The 14,268-nt window shown below is 46.8% G+C and overlaps 1 protein-coding gene across 2 annotated transcripts in view; it reads right to left on the bottom strand.

The window, feature by feature from the left end:
• Positions 1 to 14,268, bottom strand: part of FRMD3 (FERM domain containing 3) — a 254,155-nt gene that overhangs the window by 41,404 nt on the left and 198,483 nt on the right. For both annotated transcript variants that reach the window (XM_069474091.1, XM_069474090.1), the window contains exons 10-12: positions 13,398 to 13,486; positions 3,939 to 4,013; positions 3,569 to 3,637 (exon numbers count right to left, since the gene is read on the bottom strand). In XM_069474091.1, coding sequence (XP_069330192.1) covers positions 3,569 to 3,637; positions 3,939 to 4,013; positions 13,398 to 13,486 — 233 coding nt within the window. The remainder of the gene's footprint in view (positions 1 to 3,568; positions 3,638 to 3,938; positions 4,014 to 13,397; positions 13,487 to 14,268) is intronic.

Genomic DNA, 14,268 nt, shown 5'->3' with positions numbered 1-14,268 from the left:
TATGTACAGATGAGGCAACTGACGTTACGTAAAGATATTTATATGGGCAGACTCTGAACTCAAAAACGGTGGCATAAAATAGAGTGAATAAAACGAGGCTCATGGAGTTCGGCATCACTCACTCCTGGGAATGAAAGAAAGTAGGGCTGGCCTATTGCCAAGCCTCCAAAAACTCCATCTGAAGGAATCTTAATATGAACGTATCCATTATATTCTTGCTTCCCAATTTTGGAGGAGAGATGGTAGTAAAAACATCACCACCTCACGTTCGCATGGCACTTTGTAATTTTTAAAGCACTTTGTTGTAATCCCCGCAACAAAACCTAGAAGCTGGTCAAAACAATGTTATAAATCTCATTTTATAGGTGAGTAAACTAACGACCCAAGAAGTTAAGTGACTTATCCAAGGCCACACAGATGGCAAGCAACACAGTCAAGATCAGAACCTATTCATGACTCCTACACAGGTACTTGTTTCAGGTACAAATGCTGCCTCAGGTGTCTGCCCAGGTGGCTCACACAGCCAGCCTTGGCCTCACTGAGCTGCAGCCCTCTGCCTCACTGGGCCCCTGCGATGGGCCGATGATTCTACCCCAGGAGCCAGCCTGGGGGGACTTGCTTGGGGATCTTGCCATCAATAAAGATCAGTGAGCTAACAGCAGAGAAAAATTCCATGACAGTGTTCTCAGTCTGTCTGTTTCTGTTTCTATCTCTCTGCAAACACACACACACACATACACACAACTCATCAGAAGTAGGATTCCATACACTTGCCATTCTTTGAAGAGTGGAATCTCAGATGTGAGGAAAGATAGCTAATTAAAGGCTTATCATCACCATTCTAGACTCACAGTCACCTCTGCACACCTAGGGCCAGAAAAGGAGAGCTCATTACTATACTCTCACTTTTGACAGCCACATCAAAGCAGTCCAAATAACCTGAAAACAAAATAATTGTCCACAAGAAACAATTTCCTGCCATGCAACTGTCTACTGGGAAGGAGGGAGAAGGTGCCAGCATGAAAGTGTCACGCACCACCCCGGCTCTGGCCACAGTGCTGCCTCTGGGGAAGTCAAGGTCACCCAGGCAGCACCTTGGACAGATCTCAAATCCACAAACATGACAGAGGTGCTTCTGCCATCCCACAGTCCTAGTTCATGCATTCATTCAGCAAATGCGTAGCCACCCCTTCTGTGTGCTGAGCACTGTGTTAGACAGTGGGGAATACGGAGACGGCCAAGACAGGCACAGCCTTGCCTTCCAGGGCTTGCTCTGTAGTCGTGCTTTAACCGGATTCTTCCTGATGTTGGCAGAGGCTTGCAAGATGCTGCCAAAGAGCCACGGAACACAGAGGCATCCCGAGGATGTGAGTTCAGTAGTCTCTCACATGCCCATACAAGGGGGTGGTGGAACAGAAAGAACATGCCAACCAGGTCCCAACAGCTTCTAGTTCCTTGTCTGCATTAATATCTTGGGAGATTTTAGAAGATTCCAGAAAAGGGAAACTATGAATGAATGGATGCCTCAGCATATATATACTATCACTGTGATACTCCATTTCTCTCCCCTGCAGGGGCTCAGTCCACGCCACCACCAGTGCTTCACTCCGGCCAGCCTGCGCCCTTCCCCCTTCACCCACATTCTACCGAGCACCTTGCTAGTCCCAGTGTGCTCTGTGTCCCAGCCTCACGGCCATCACCTGGAAGCTTGTCAGAAACGCAGACTCTCAAGCATCACTCCAGATTTCTTGAATCAGAATCTGATTTTAACAGGATCCCCTGTGCAAGTCCAGGTTTGAGAAACCCTGAGCTTGAAAGCCTTGGTTTCCATAAACTATGCAAACCCCAATTGACAAGAAAAGTATTTTTTTTTTTAAATTCTTTTCTGATCTCATGAACCACCCCATAGATGGTAACTCTGAGACTCTCAGAAAGCCTTATATTTTTGGAATATGTTTCTCTGAAAGTATATTGGCAACAAAAAATAAACAGTGTCTTGCTTTGTATTTATACCATCAGGAGAACTTCCCCAGCATCAAGGATTTCAGGTCAAATATTTGAGTTTTAAGCTGGAAGAATAAACTCCAAGCTGAGCCGCGTGCGGTAGTTCTGTCTCTACTATCAGCTTCTAAAAGAATGCCAGAGGGTTCGAGGGTGCTCCAGAGAAAAGAGTTCAGAACACAGAGGCAGGACACTGGAGTTCCAGGCTTAGGTCAGCCACCAGAAAAATTTAGGACTGTGGATAAATCACTTAACTTGTCTGAGACTCAAGTTTCCTTGTCTATAAAATAGCATCAAGCTAGGCAATCTCTGACGTCACTTCCAGCCCAGAGATTCTGGAAGGGTTGAAATGATATGTTTTATCATCCCCTCTTCTTCATTTTTGCTGCATTGAATAACCACAATTTGGGGCAAGAAAGGGGGGCCATGAAAAGACTTTTCTCATTGGTGGCCAGGCTGTGAGACTTTCGGGTATTGCCCTGAGGTACCTGCAGCCAAGGGCTTCTGGCTTCCCTCCCCTGCAGTTTTCTCCTGCTTCCTAGCAGGAGAGACTGGTTTTGCAGACTTGCATGTGACAGCTCCCCACTCGGTCACCCGAAAGCAGGAATGAATTATCCTCTGTACACATCTGCACAGGAACTTGTGTACACTGCGGTTCTCCCCCGCTGCGTGGAGAGACCAGCCCTCTGGCTGCCCCCACCAGACTGGCTTAGCCACGTTGCCATGGGACTGCAGCCACCTCCTGTCCAACAAGCCCATAGAACGAGGTGGTGAGGCACCCAGATCTTGTGGCCACCCTGGAAGTGGAGGAGACGGAACAAACATGAGCACAAAGGTGACACCTCTGGGTTCCAAAGACGGGGAAAGAAGGGCAGATACCAACAGCATATGGGGAACTTCCTGAAGATTTTGCTTATGATGATCTTGCCTTAAAAAAGGGGAAGTGTCATGATGAAAATGCTCAGCTTTAGTTATTTAGCACATTTGAGGTTTAAGATGTACAATGATTTGTGTACACTGTGGTGGTATGAAGTCCGCCATGGCCAAGTGAATACTTAATTCCTAAGAATCACCGTATATCATCACCTTAATGAACACACGTACCCTTGAACCAACGACGACGACTACTCTGAGTGGCCCTTGGGAGTAACCGGCCCCGTGAGAGGGGAGTCTCTCCCCTCGTGGAAAAGGCTAGAAAGAGTTGGGCAGTGGGAATGGCCAAGTCTGAGGAACACAGGCAGGAACGGAGAGCAGCTCTAAGAGGACAGGATGACAGAGTTTGGAAAGGAGGTGGTAAAGCCGTACCTCACACACATCCCGCTTGTGACACTCTACACCTATCATTGACCCTCCACAGGGCAAGTAGCTCAAAATGGAGCCCAGATGCCCTGGAACCACAGCCCAGCCAAATCTGTCTGATGGAGATTTCTAGGAAAGTGAGAGTGTCCTTATTTAATGCTGATGTCACTACACACAGGCATATTATAGAGAATTTGGAAACACCAGCTATTAAAACCCTCCGTCCATCCCAGAAGCCACCCGGCACCCACAGCAACCACCCGCTCACCTGTGCACCTCAGGAGGCTCCCTCTGGATCTTGGAGCTGGCCTCCACCACCTCTTTGGCAACTTTCCCACTGCAAAAGACAAACACAGCGTATGGCACAGACGCTCAGAGCAGAAGGGGAGAGGTGTGCACTGGTGTCATTTTTGTTTTTAACTGCACAGTGGTCTGACCCAGCTATAGAAATCCATGGGAGAAAATTACTGCAGAGTCTGAGGGTGCCCAGTGAGCATAAGAGCAATGAGTGGAAAAGGAAGACTAAAACAAAGGCACACACCCAAGTGCACTTACGCACAAGCAAAACATTCAAATGTATTAATAAATGGCTGCCCCCACCCCCACCCCATCACGGAAATGGAACCATTGGTACCCACCTATATCGAAATCTACTGCCTTTAAAAAATATCTTGCTGCTTGACACAGTCTTGATCTGGCTGGATTTTGCATACCTTTAAGAAAAAACATACCACAGGCGGTAATGACATTGGAAAATCCAAGTACAATACACCATAGTGCTACATTAATGTGGTAGTTTGACTGCAAGAAAAAAATACATTTTTTTTGTGACTCAGTGTACATCTGCACACACACACATCGGAACTGAAAGAAAAGTCTCACAAAAGGATAGTTATTTTCAAGATACGTATTACAATCTGGTCTTTTCTATGTTGTTGCTTTTCATTCTTTTAAAATTCTGGTCATGACCCACACATTTGGTTTCATAATTCATTATGGGGTCACAACCTGCAAAAAGGACTAGGCAATATTGATGAGCAGAAGGGATTCTTCCCCAATTTCTATTTGAAAGATATGGAGAGGATGAAATTTTGTGACATGGCATCGGTAAGTTCACTGGTGTTGAGGGCACTTTGAGGACTTTGCCACATTGCAGCAGAAAACAGCTTCCCAGCACAAAGGTCAGTCACTGTATTACAAAGAATTCACTTACTATGTACCATCCAGCTAGGGAACAAGGGCCCCGTGTCACCACAGGAATGGCCACTGGCTCCTGTGTTACCATGGCCCAGTGCCCTTTAAAAGAACCCACATTGGTAGATGACTAAGATACACGAGGAGCAGGAAACCCAGCCAAGCACTGGGTCAGCACCTCTGAGCCGTACTCACAAATAAAAACAAAACAGCAACGCTCTGAAAAGCAGTCTAGAACCTGGGTTACTCAGAGGCTGCACACAGGGCACTAAATTATTGTGACAGCTGAGGATGGCTCTATAGAAGTCTCTTTAAGCCTTATGCAATTAAATTCAACACGTTAGAAAGAACCCCGGAGTTTAGGATCATTTAAAATATCAATAGTCACAGAATCTTAAACACACACACACACACACACAAAACCAAAAAGCTCTATAGGATTCTGAGCAAAGACGTGCACAGAGCCAGGGAGTGTGCAGGGCAGGCAGTGGTCCCCACCCAGGGGCCCCGTCATTCACTCAGCAATTACTAACTGAGTGCAAACCCTGCTCTGCACACCAAGGTAGTGTAGGGAAGACACATGGCTGATCTAGCCCGGGGCGCCAGGGATGGTGGCCTCAGGAAGGGACATCGGAGCTGGAATCCAGGGTGGGACAGCGGTGAGTGGTGGTGGGTACACCCAGCAGAAGGGCCAGCAGGCACAAAAGTCTGAGCATCTGAGGAATAAAAAGACCCCATGTGCATTTTCCCATGTTATTATTATTGTTGTTATTTTTTTTTCTTTTCCTAATGAAGAAAGAAAAGTGCACAGGGTGTAATAAGGCAAAGCTGGAGAGGTAGCCAGAGTCCCATTTTGCAGGACCCGACCTTAAAGACAAAGGATTTTGGTCTTTACCCAAAGAGCAGTGAAAGCCACAGTAACAATCCTTTGCAGAGAAGCCTCTTGCCCTTGTATCCCTGAGTGCCAATGGTGACAGAGGGCACCGGTGACAAGTGATAAGCAGGGAGAGTGGGATGGGCAGGGCGGATTCCTGTCCAGGCAGGGCCCAGAGAGGATGGCGTGGGGCCCCTGAGGACAGACAGGACCACACGAGACCCGTACCTCAGAGGGGCCTGACACCCGTAAGTGGCAGTGCAGCCTGCTGGCCAGAGATTCCTCCCAGACCACGCCCATCAAGAGGACAGGAGTCCCCAGAGGGCTGCACGAAGGTGGCCCGGGCTGCGTGGTCCTCCTCCCTTGAGCACACGCCTGCTCTGGCCCCAAGGAGCTGTGGCCCCCACACCCATCTTCTGGAGTTAGGAACAGGACAGCCACCTCCACCCTCTCCCCATCTTCTTGGCAGGGTTGTTGCTCCCAAGTCCTCAGAGGTGGGAAGAAGAGAGTGCTTTAAAGAAGCCTCTACATTTTTATTGGGTTTTTTGGTCTTGTTTTGTTTTGTTTCTATTCTAGGTTCCTAAAGATCCTTGGGGCAAAGTGGTCTGCTAAAAAAAAAAAAAGTGATTAAGAACCTTAATTGAGTTTTTGAAATTCAAACTCAGCACTGTGCCCATTTTACAGAGTGACACCTGACCCTAGCACAGTGGTCAGCTGACCTCCTGCCCACACAGGGCCAGAGGGGAGAGTGGCAGCTCTCACCCTTCTGCCCCATGAGGAGGCCACTATCGTCCCCTCAGACCCAAACTGGCCTCTTGGAGGGTGGCCTCAGCGCTGCTCTGCCTCCCCAAAACCCTCAGACTGACTCAAGAAAAACAGGTCAAAAGATGCACTTCACAGAGAAAGCCAACAGCGGGCTGCTCAGGATGAGGGGACAGAAAGCAGCATTTGCTTCTCTCTGGCAGTTGATGCCCCTGAATGATTATTTGTGTCACGTGATTGGCTCAGAGACACTTTCCCCGAGAGCATTCCCGCCAATTCCCCGCCCTCCCAGATGTCCAGGTAGACTCCTGGAAGGTTTCGGTTGAGATCTTTACTGGACCTTCCACAGGGGAGTTTACTCTGAGAGCTCAGACAACAAAGACCTTTGTTTCCTTTGGGAAACCAAGACTGGGAGGAGGAAATGGACCAGGAAAGAGAATGGTGGCTTTTCGGGCTGGGAACCTGAAGCCACAACACCTGTTCCTAAACCTGGCCGAGCATCAGCCACACCTGGAGTAGGTATTAAAAACACAGGTTCTCAGTGTTGATCACTAGAGATTCTTATTCAGCAGGTCTGAAGAGGGGTTTGTATTTTAATCAAGCACCTTAAGGTGATTCCAAGGCAGCCCGCTTGCATTTGAGAACCTCTGTATCCTCAAATTCTTCTTGGATGACCCAAGGGAGGACATTTCACCAAAAAGAACAGTGGCCCAGACTCCTACCTGCCTCTGGTTCTATGACCTTGGTCACGCCAGGTAGCTTTCCTGAGCCTCAGTTTATCCAGGTATTGTTAAAGGGTGAGAGTGTTATAATACCTACTTCATATATTCTGAGGAGGGTTAGATAAGATTAAATGATTCAACAGCACCTAGCGTAGCACCTGCCTGTTGTGTAACAGTTTCCCTCCCTCGCTAATACCACTTCAAAACCTCTTCCTTGCCTTCTCACTAGGAGCCACCAAAGTCGATCCTCTAAATTGCGGAGGTTCCAGAAAACCATGTTGAACACTCTAAAAGCAAATAAAAGAGCTCTACCTCTAGCCAAAATGCTCCAGGCGCTCTGTTCACCAGACTCTCCCATCAACAGCAAGCCTGGGGAGAGTCTTCTCACAGAAAGCAATGAATTCACAGCCTAGTTACAATAGCAGTTTGCTTTCCTCCAGCCTTCTGCCTTCTTTCCCTCCTGCCCTCTCCCACCTCCACCTCCAACTCTGCATCAAGAGCTCAGTGCAGAAGCGTGACTATGCTCAAACTCCGAGCACACGGAGAAATCCAGACAGTCACTGCAGTAGCTCAGCTCCCCTCGCCCTGGCCTGCAATTTCTCCTCTGGCACCTGCTATACCGGGGACTTGGACGGAGGGCAGGATAAGTGCTGGGGGGAATCTGGGTAATGCTCTGAGAGATTCCTCTAGAATCAACAACACAATTTCCCATTGAAATCATGGTTTAGAGCTCCTGGGGTCATCGTAACAATGACAACATTTGTTATGACTGAGCCCTTACTATGGGTCCTGCTCCATGCAAAGCACCTTAAATATACTAATTCCTTTTATGCTCACAGCTCTCTCCTAGGAGGAAGCGATCCTCATTTTTACACAAGGAAACTGAAGCACAGAGGGGACAGTCACTTAACCATGGTCTCATGATACAAGCTGCAGGAACCAGGCTGCAAACCCAAGTGTGTCTGATTTCAGTATTTTAAAAACAATCCTTTAGCCATACCGGCTCTCAAACTTCAGTGAGCAACAGAACCACCTGGAGGACTTTTTAAAACACAAGTTTCTGATTCAATAAGTCTGGGGCAGAGCCCAAGAATCTGCATTTCAACAGGTTCCCAGGGTGCTGATGCTGGCCAGGGACCCTACTGGGAGAATCACTGGAACAGAGCGATGTCTTCAACCCTCAGCTGCACGGTAACCCCACCCGGGAAACTTTTAGCACAACCAACACCTAGACCCCTCATCCCAGATGCAGCTTTCTTAAAATAACAGCTTTATTGAGATATAATGCACATACCATAAAGTTCACCCTTTTAGACTGGACACTTCGGTGGCTTTTAGTTTAATTCACAAAGTTTAAAAAAATTGATCAAAAAAATTAATCACCACTATCTGATACTAAAACATTTTCATTCTCCCCAAAAGAAACCCCCTGTATCCACTGGCAGTCACTCCTCATTTCCCCTTCTCACCTCACCCACAGCCCTAAGCAACCACCAATCAACTTTTTGTCTCTGTGTATTCGCCTCCTAGGGACATTTCACATCAATAGGATCGTACAGCACGTGGCAGTTGTAACTGGCTTCTTTCCCTTAGCACACTGTTTCCAAGGGCCACCCACACTGTAGTAGGTCTCGGTACTTCAGTCCTTTTTATGGCTGAATAATGTCCCACTGTATGGATATACCGCATTTCATTCATCCACTCATCAGGGGATGAACATTGGGGTTGCTTCTACTTTTTGGCTGTTCTGAATAATACTACTAAGAACACTTGTGCATAGGTTTTGGTGAAGCCCCAGATTCTGACTTAATTGGGTCTGGGCTAGGATCCAAGGACTCACAGCATCGGTATTTTTTCAAAGCGCCCCCATGTGATGCTAATACGCAGTCCAGAGTGAGAACCACTGGTTCAGAACCTCCTTACTCAGAGTGCGGCCTGTGGGCCTACAGCACAGCATGGCCTGGAAACTTATTAGACATACGGAATCTCACGCCAACCCCAGACCTCCTGAGCCAGAATCCAGGTAACTCACAGGCTCACTAAAGTGTGAGAGGCACTAGTTTAGGAAGCTAATCTTAGTTCTTTCTTATAGTATTATTGTTCCTCTCACACTCCAAATTCCAAATGAGGAATTGATTAGGGACTGCTTTTATCCCCCAGGGACAATTCCATACCAAGTTGGGGACAGAGAGTGTCATTTGAGCTCCCACCACGTCCCCAGTGCCAGCACAGTGCCCAACATAAAGCAGGTGTGAGATGAAGATTCGGTGAATGAAAACATCAGTGAGCCCCTGAATCCTGCACTGCGTCCAGTGTGCTTGCAGCACCCAGAAACGGTGAGCCCCAGTGCTCTGGGGTTGGCAGCACCTCCATAGACAACACATGACATAAAGGAAGCTCTTAAACGGTGACTAAGTCTGTGTTGGGGATCCCCCGAGGTCCAGAGTAGGCAGGAAAATCAGAGTTTCTGCTTCTGGGCTCCGTTCCCAGGCAGCAGATCTCAGAGCCAGGGCTTTCAAAACAGATCGGTGGCCCCGGGCCAGGTGACAACCAGCAGCACATTCATGTCTTAAAAGCACACTGGGGAATTCGTAGGCAGCAGCCACGGGGCCTCCCTGCTCCCTTGCAGGTGAAGTAAAAATGGAAGGAACAGACCACTCTTCCCAACCCAAGAAACAAGAGCAGGGCCTTGCTCTGCTAGCTGAAGCCATGAAAACACAGTGCCAGCGGGACAGAGCTGGAGGCAGGGCCAGGACCTCTGCCTGGGGAAGGGTGGGAGCTACAGAGGGAGCCGGCAGCCCCACCCCCGCGGCTACCAGAATCCAAGCCTTCAAAACCAAAGGACTGAGCTCTGCATCTGACTGATGCTCAAAAAACTGTCACCATCAGCAGAGGGGGAGGTAATCGTCACAGCAGCAGCTGCCACTTAGCCATGGGTTACTGTGCTTGGCAGAACTGCACATTGCAAGGCGAGTATTACCAATTGCATCTCACAGATGAAAAATAAAGACGAGGCTCAAAGAGTTTAAGGGCTTTGTTACAGGCCACACTGCTAGTAAGTGACAAGAGGTGAGATCCCAACCCAAGCCCCTTTAGATGCAAAGCCCACGCTCACCACACGATGCCACAGTGACACAAGCAAATGCACAGGTCAGTTCCAGGCCCCTCCGTTCCACAGGCGAGAGGCGGGGTAGCCTGGCCTAACTACCGTAGAGGTGCTGTGCAAGGACTCGGTCAACTGCATACAGTCTGTGCTCGGGTCTTCTGACGCACCCACAAGTGCCTGGAAGGGATTTCTTTGACATGCCCAGCTGACCTAGGCAACGATAGAGTTGTCAGACTGATCTCCTTGCTAGCTGCCAGCTAATCTGCTTACCCCAAAATGTGCAAAACAGATTTTCCAGATTGCAGTTTTTTTCTCTCCCTCTCTTTTCAATTCTGTTTTTGCATTTATTTGGCTCCATCTACCAACTGACTTCCTTGCACATGATGAAATAGCATGTGTGAAAGATGATGAATTAATGTCTCTAAGTTATTCCTTGATAGGGACCCTGTGATTTCATTACAGGATCTTCAAGGCTGTGCCAAAGTCCTTCCAAGTAGGACTCACGGGGGCGGCTCTGGAAAGGCCTGTGTGTCTCCGTGTTCTTCACCGCCCCTCCCCAGGCTGCCTGTGGGCCTTCAAGAGCAATCACATCTGCCGCCTCTCCATGCCGTTTGAGCCCCTGTGTCTGGCCCCAAGACCTCCTGGCCCCTCATCACCGCTTTTCCTATCTCATCCACCCTCACGCTCCCCACACTGTGTCTTCCACTTCGCTGCCCTGGTCCCTTGCTCAGGCTGGGATGTCCTTCCTCCACCTGAAAGGGTCTTCCACCTCCCAGCCCCACCAGCAGCAAGACTCGCCCTCTCCTCTGGCGTCCCCTCTAGCATTTTATTTTCACTTCCCTCTAGATCTCTTACATGAAATAAAAATCTCCTGAGGACAAGAGCCATGCCTTATCGATTTCATTCAGTAAATATGTTTTCTATGCCAGGGATCTTCAGGCAATACAAAGAAAAGCAGAATCTACTTTCTGGCCTCAGAAAGATCAGATCCAGTGCAGATATGTATGTAAAATCTGCAGTAAGACAGAGATCAGATCTAGCACAGATAAGCAAGTAAAATCAACAGTAATATATGATATGTGATGTATCTTGGTGTGGCCTTGTTTCTTGATTCCATTTATTACCTCTGCATTTGTGAGAAAATATTCATTGAAAACAACTAACTGAATATATCTAAGTTACGCTTTGATAGGAACCAGATGGTTTCATTAAAGGAGGAATAAGAGCGTTCCAAAAGCTTAGGTTCCAAAAACAATATGTTAGTTCCTCAAAAAGCTATCTATCTATCTATCTATCTGTTTATATATCTAATTACCTTATGACCCAACAATTCTACTCATAGGTATAAACCCAAGAGAACTGTCCACACAAAAACCTGTATACAATGTTCATAGCAGCATTATTCATAACAGCTAAAAAAAAAAAAGGGGAAAAACCCAAATGAACATCAACTGATGGACAGATAAACGTGGTCTATCCAAACAATAGAATATCATTCAATCATAAACAGGAATGAAGTATTAATTCATGCTACAACATAAATAAACTTTGGAAACATTATGCTAGGTGAAAGAAGCCAGGAACAAAGGCCACATAGTTTACGATTCCAAGTTTATAAAATGTCCAGAAGATGTAAATCCATAAAGACAAAAAATAGACAGGTAGTTGCCAGGGGCCAGAGAGCAGTGTGGGGAGAGGCTACTAATGGGTACAAGGTTTCTTTTGGGGCTGATAAAAACGTTCTGGAATTAGATAGTGGTGACGGTCATATAACTTTATGAATTATACTAAAAGCCACTGAATTATATACTTTAAAAAGGTGAACTTTATGGGATGTGAATTATATTTCCATTTTTAAAATAATTAGGGAAACAGAAACCACTTAGGTTCCAACTGAAGACTGAGAGTACCAAGCCCTGCATTTCCTTCTCTGATTTCTCACGTGGGTGGAGCATTCTAGACACGCTGATTTCTCAGGGGCCACAGGGTGTCCTTTTTATTACCAGTACCCAAACATTGCAGGAGGCTCACAAGGCCTTGAGGTGGTGACAGCCGTGGGAAGGTCTGCAGATGCACATCACCCTTTCCTGTCATTCCTAGAAGCACAGCGTTTCACGGTCATCTCATCCAGGGGGTTTCAAATTATGCTCCTTGATTTGCCAGAACCGAGGGGTTTCCTGGGACATGGGACTCTCAGTGCAAACTGGACAACTAGTCACCCAAAATCCTGAAGAGCAACAAGCAAGGGGTGAAAGGTCTTCAATTTCCAATCCCATCCAGGGCCAATCTACAACCACTACTTCTCTGTCTTTATCTCTTTTACATTCTGGGCTTTGCCTATACTTCAGTTTTAAGGGAAAGTGTTCTGTACCTGCAAATGGATTTAAAAGTCATTATCCAAGCCATCATTCTCTTGATGGCCCAGGAAGTTCAGAGACTCGGCATTCTCAGTGAGACAAGTCTGATGAACAAGAAAGAATCTCAGTCCAGGGGGAAACTGAGCAAAAGCCACCTGGATGGGGTCCAGGGGTAGACAGTGCTGGTGACCTGGGTCAGGTCCTTGACTGCGCCCATCACCACTGCTCCCCCCGTCAACAAGTGGTTCTCGCAGAGAAGGTGGGACTCCACGACGGATCCTCACTTTGAAGCTCTTTTGAAACCTGAAAGCTTTCAGGATGGTTTCTGAAGTCCTGTCTGTGATCCTAGACTCCGACAGCATCTCACCCTTTCTACGTACTGAAGCCTTCTTACTAGGAACATACGCGATTCTCTGCCAAAGGCCTCTTTCTCTGATTGTGAGAGCACATTCGACCCACACTCAGAGTAAGCCAGAAGTATCAGAGAGTATCAACTGTCTTTCAAAGAAGCCCTCAACCAAAATGGACGGAGAATTGATAGGGAAACAGCGTCCCCACATTGCCCATCAGGGAGAGAACTCTGAGGCCTGTTACAGTCTCTCAGAGCTCCCCAGCGCCACTGAGCCCAGCTGCCCATGGCAGTGACCTGCTCAATAGCGCGGCCTGTATGGCATGCCCCCCTGCCTCGCTTGCTCACTCCCCTGCTGGCATATCCATGGACTGCATCTCACATAAGCTACTTGCACTAAACCCTACCTCAAGGTAAGCTTCTAGGGGCGGGTACCCAAACAAAAACCGATCCTGTGACATATTTCAGGGAAGTAGCAATTTGAAACACACACACACACACACACACACACACACACTGGCCCACAGCGACTCTTTGGGAAACACTTAACATAGAGCTCAGCACTTGGTCTATGATGGGGAGTCACCCTGAACAATGCACCAAATTTATAATTCACTTAAATATAGTAAAAAAGGACTATATTAAAAGAAATGAAAATGCAGCCATTTGCAATACATACGGAGTTCCGTGGGTGCTTTTAAAACCTATGATTAACGGAATAAAAGCTACTTACTTATAAAAGGCCTGGTTCTCCACTCCACATTTCCAAAGATGTTTGCAGGCAGCTGGTGTTGAAGTATGGAATGCCAACATGGCTTTTTTCTAACAAAAAATAACAAGACCAGAAAGGGCATGTTAAATTCAGTTTATGTTTTTCATGTTTTTTCCTCAGGTATTTACTTATTTGTATCCTGCCTCAAACCACACAGATTTGAAGGAACTGAACACATTACTATATTCTTTAAAGTGATGTTGAATGGTATTCCCCCCTTCTCTCACCCTTTGCAGACATCACTAATCTATCTAGGTCCTGTTTCTGATAAAAAGCAGCCTCACAATCCCTCTCCTCAACACTCCAGGCATCATCTCCCTCTCTATCAGACTTGGATTAGTCTAAACACTTGTTTGCCATCCTTGAATGACTATACTTGAGCTGAAAACTACGATCAAGAAAATCTGCGAAATTCTAGAGCTAGCTCTGAGGCTGAACCTTTGGTAATGGTCTCCTCCCAAATGCATTCCCTGGTGAACCCACGACCTATATCTGGTAACTCTCAGAACTTAATGAACTCTGTTTATAACACTCTAACAATCACTGGTTGATATTTAGCTTTGTAAGTATTCTTCATGTGTTTCATATATCTGTATCTTAGCAAAAAAAAAAACAAAAAAAAAACGTAGGCAGAGTTTCCATCTTTCATTCTCAAGTCTATCCCAGTCTATTTTGTACACAGTCAGCATTGCTCACTGACTTTATTCTTAAATTACAAAATCAGTGTTTACCTCTAAAATGTTTTTAGCATATAGCTTCCATTATCATCACATACTTCAAAGTCATAGTCTTTGTGTGCTACAATACTAAAGGTATATTTTGTCTTGAATCT

This window comes from Eulemur rufifrons, chromosome 7, assembly GCF_041146395.1.
Source record: "Eulemur rufifrons isolate Redbay chromosome 7, OSU_ERuf_1, whole genome shotgun sequence".
Lineage (NCBI taxonomy): Eukaryota > Metazoa > Chordata > Mammalia > Primates > Lemuridae > Eulemur > Eulemur rufifrons.
Note: the sequence above shows the minus strand (reverse complement) of the source record. Positions and strands in the feature narration are given on the sequence as shown.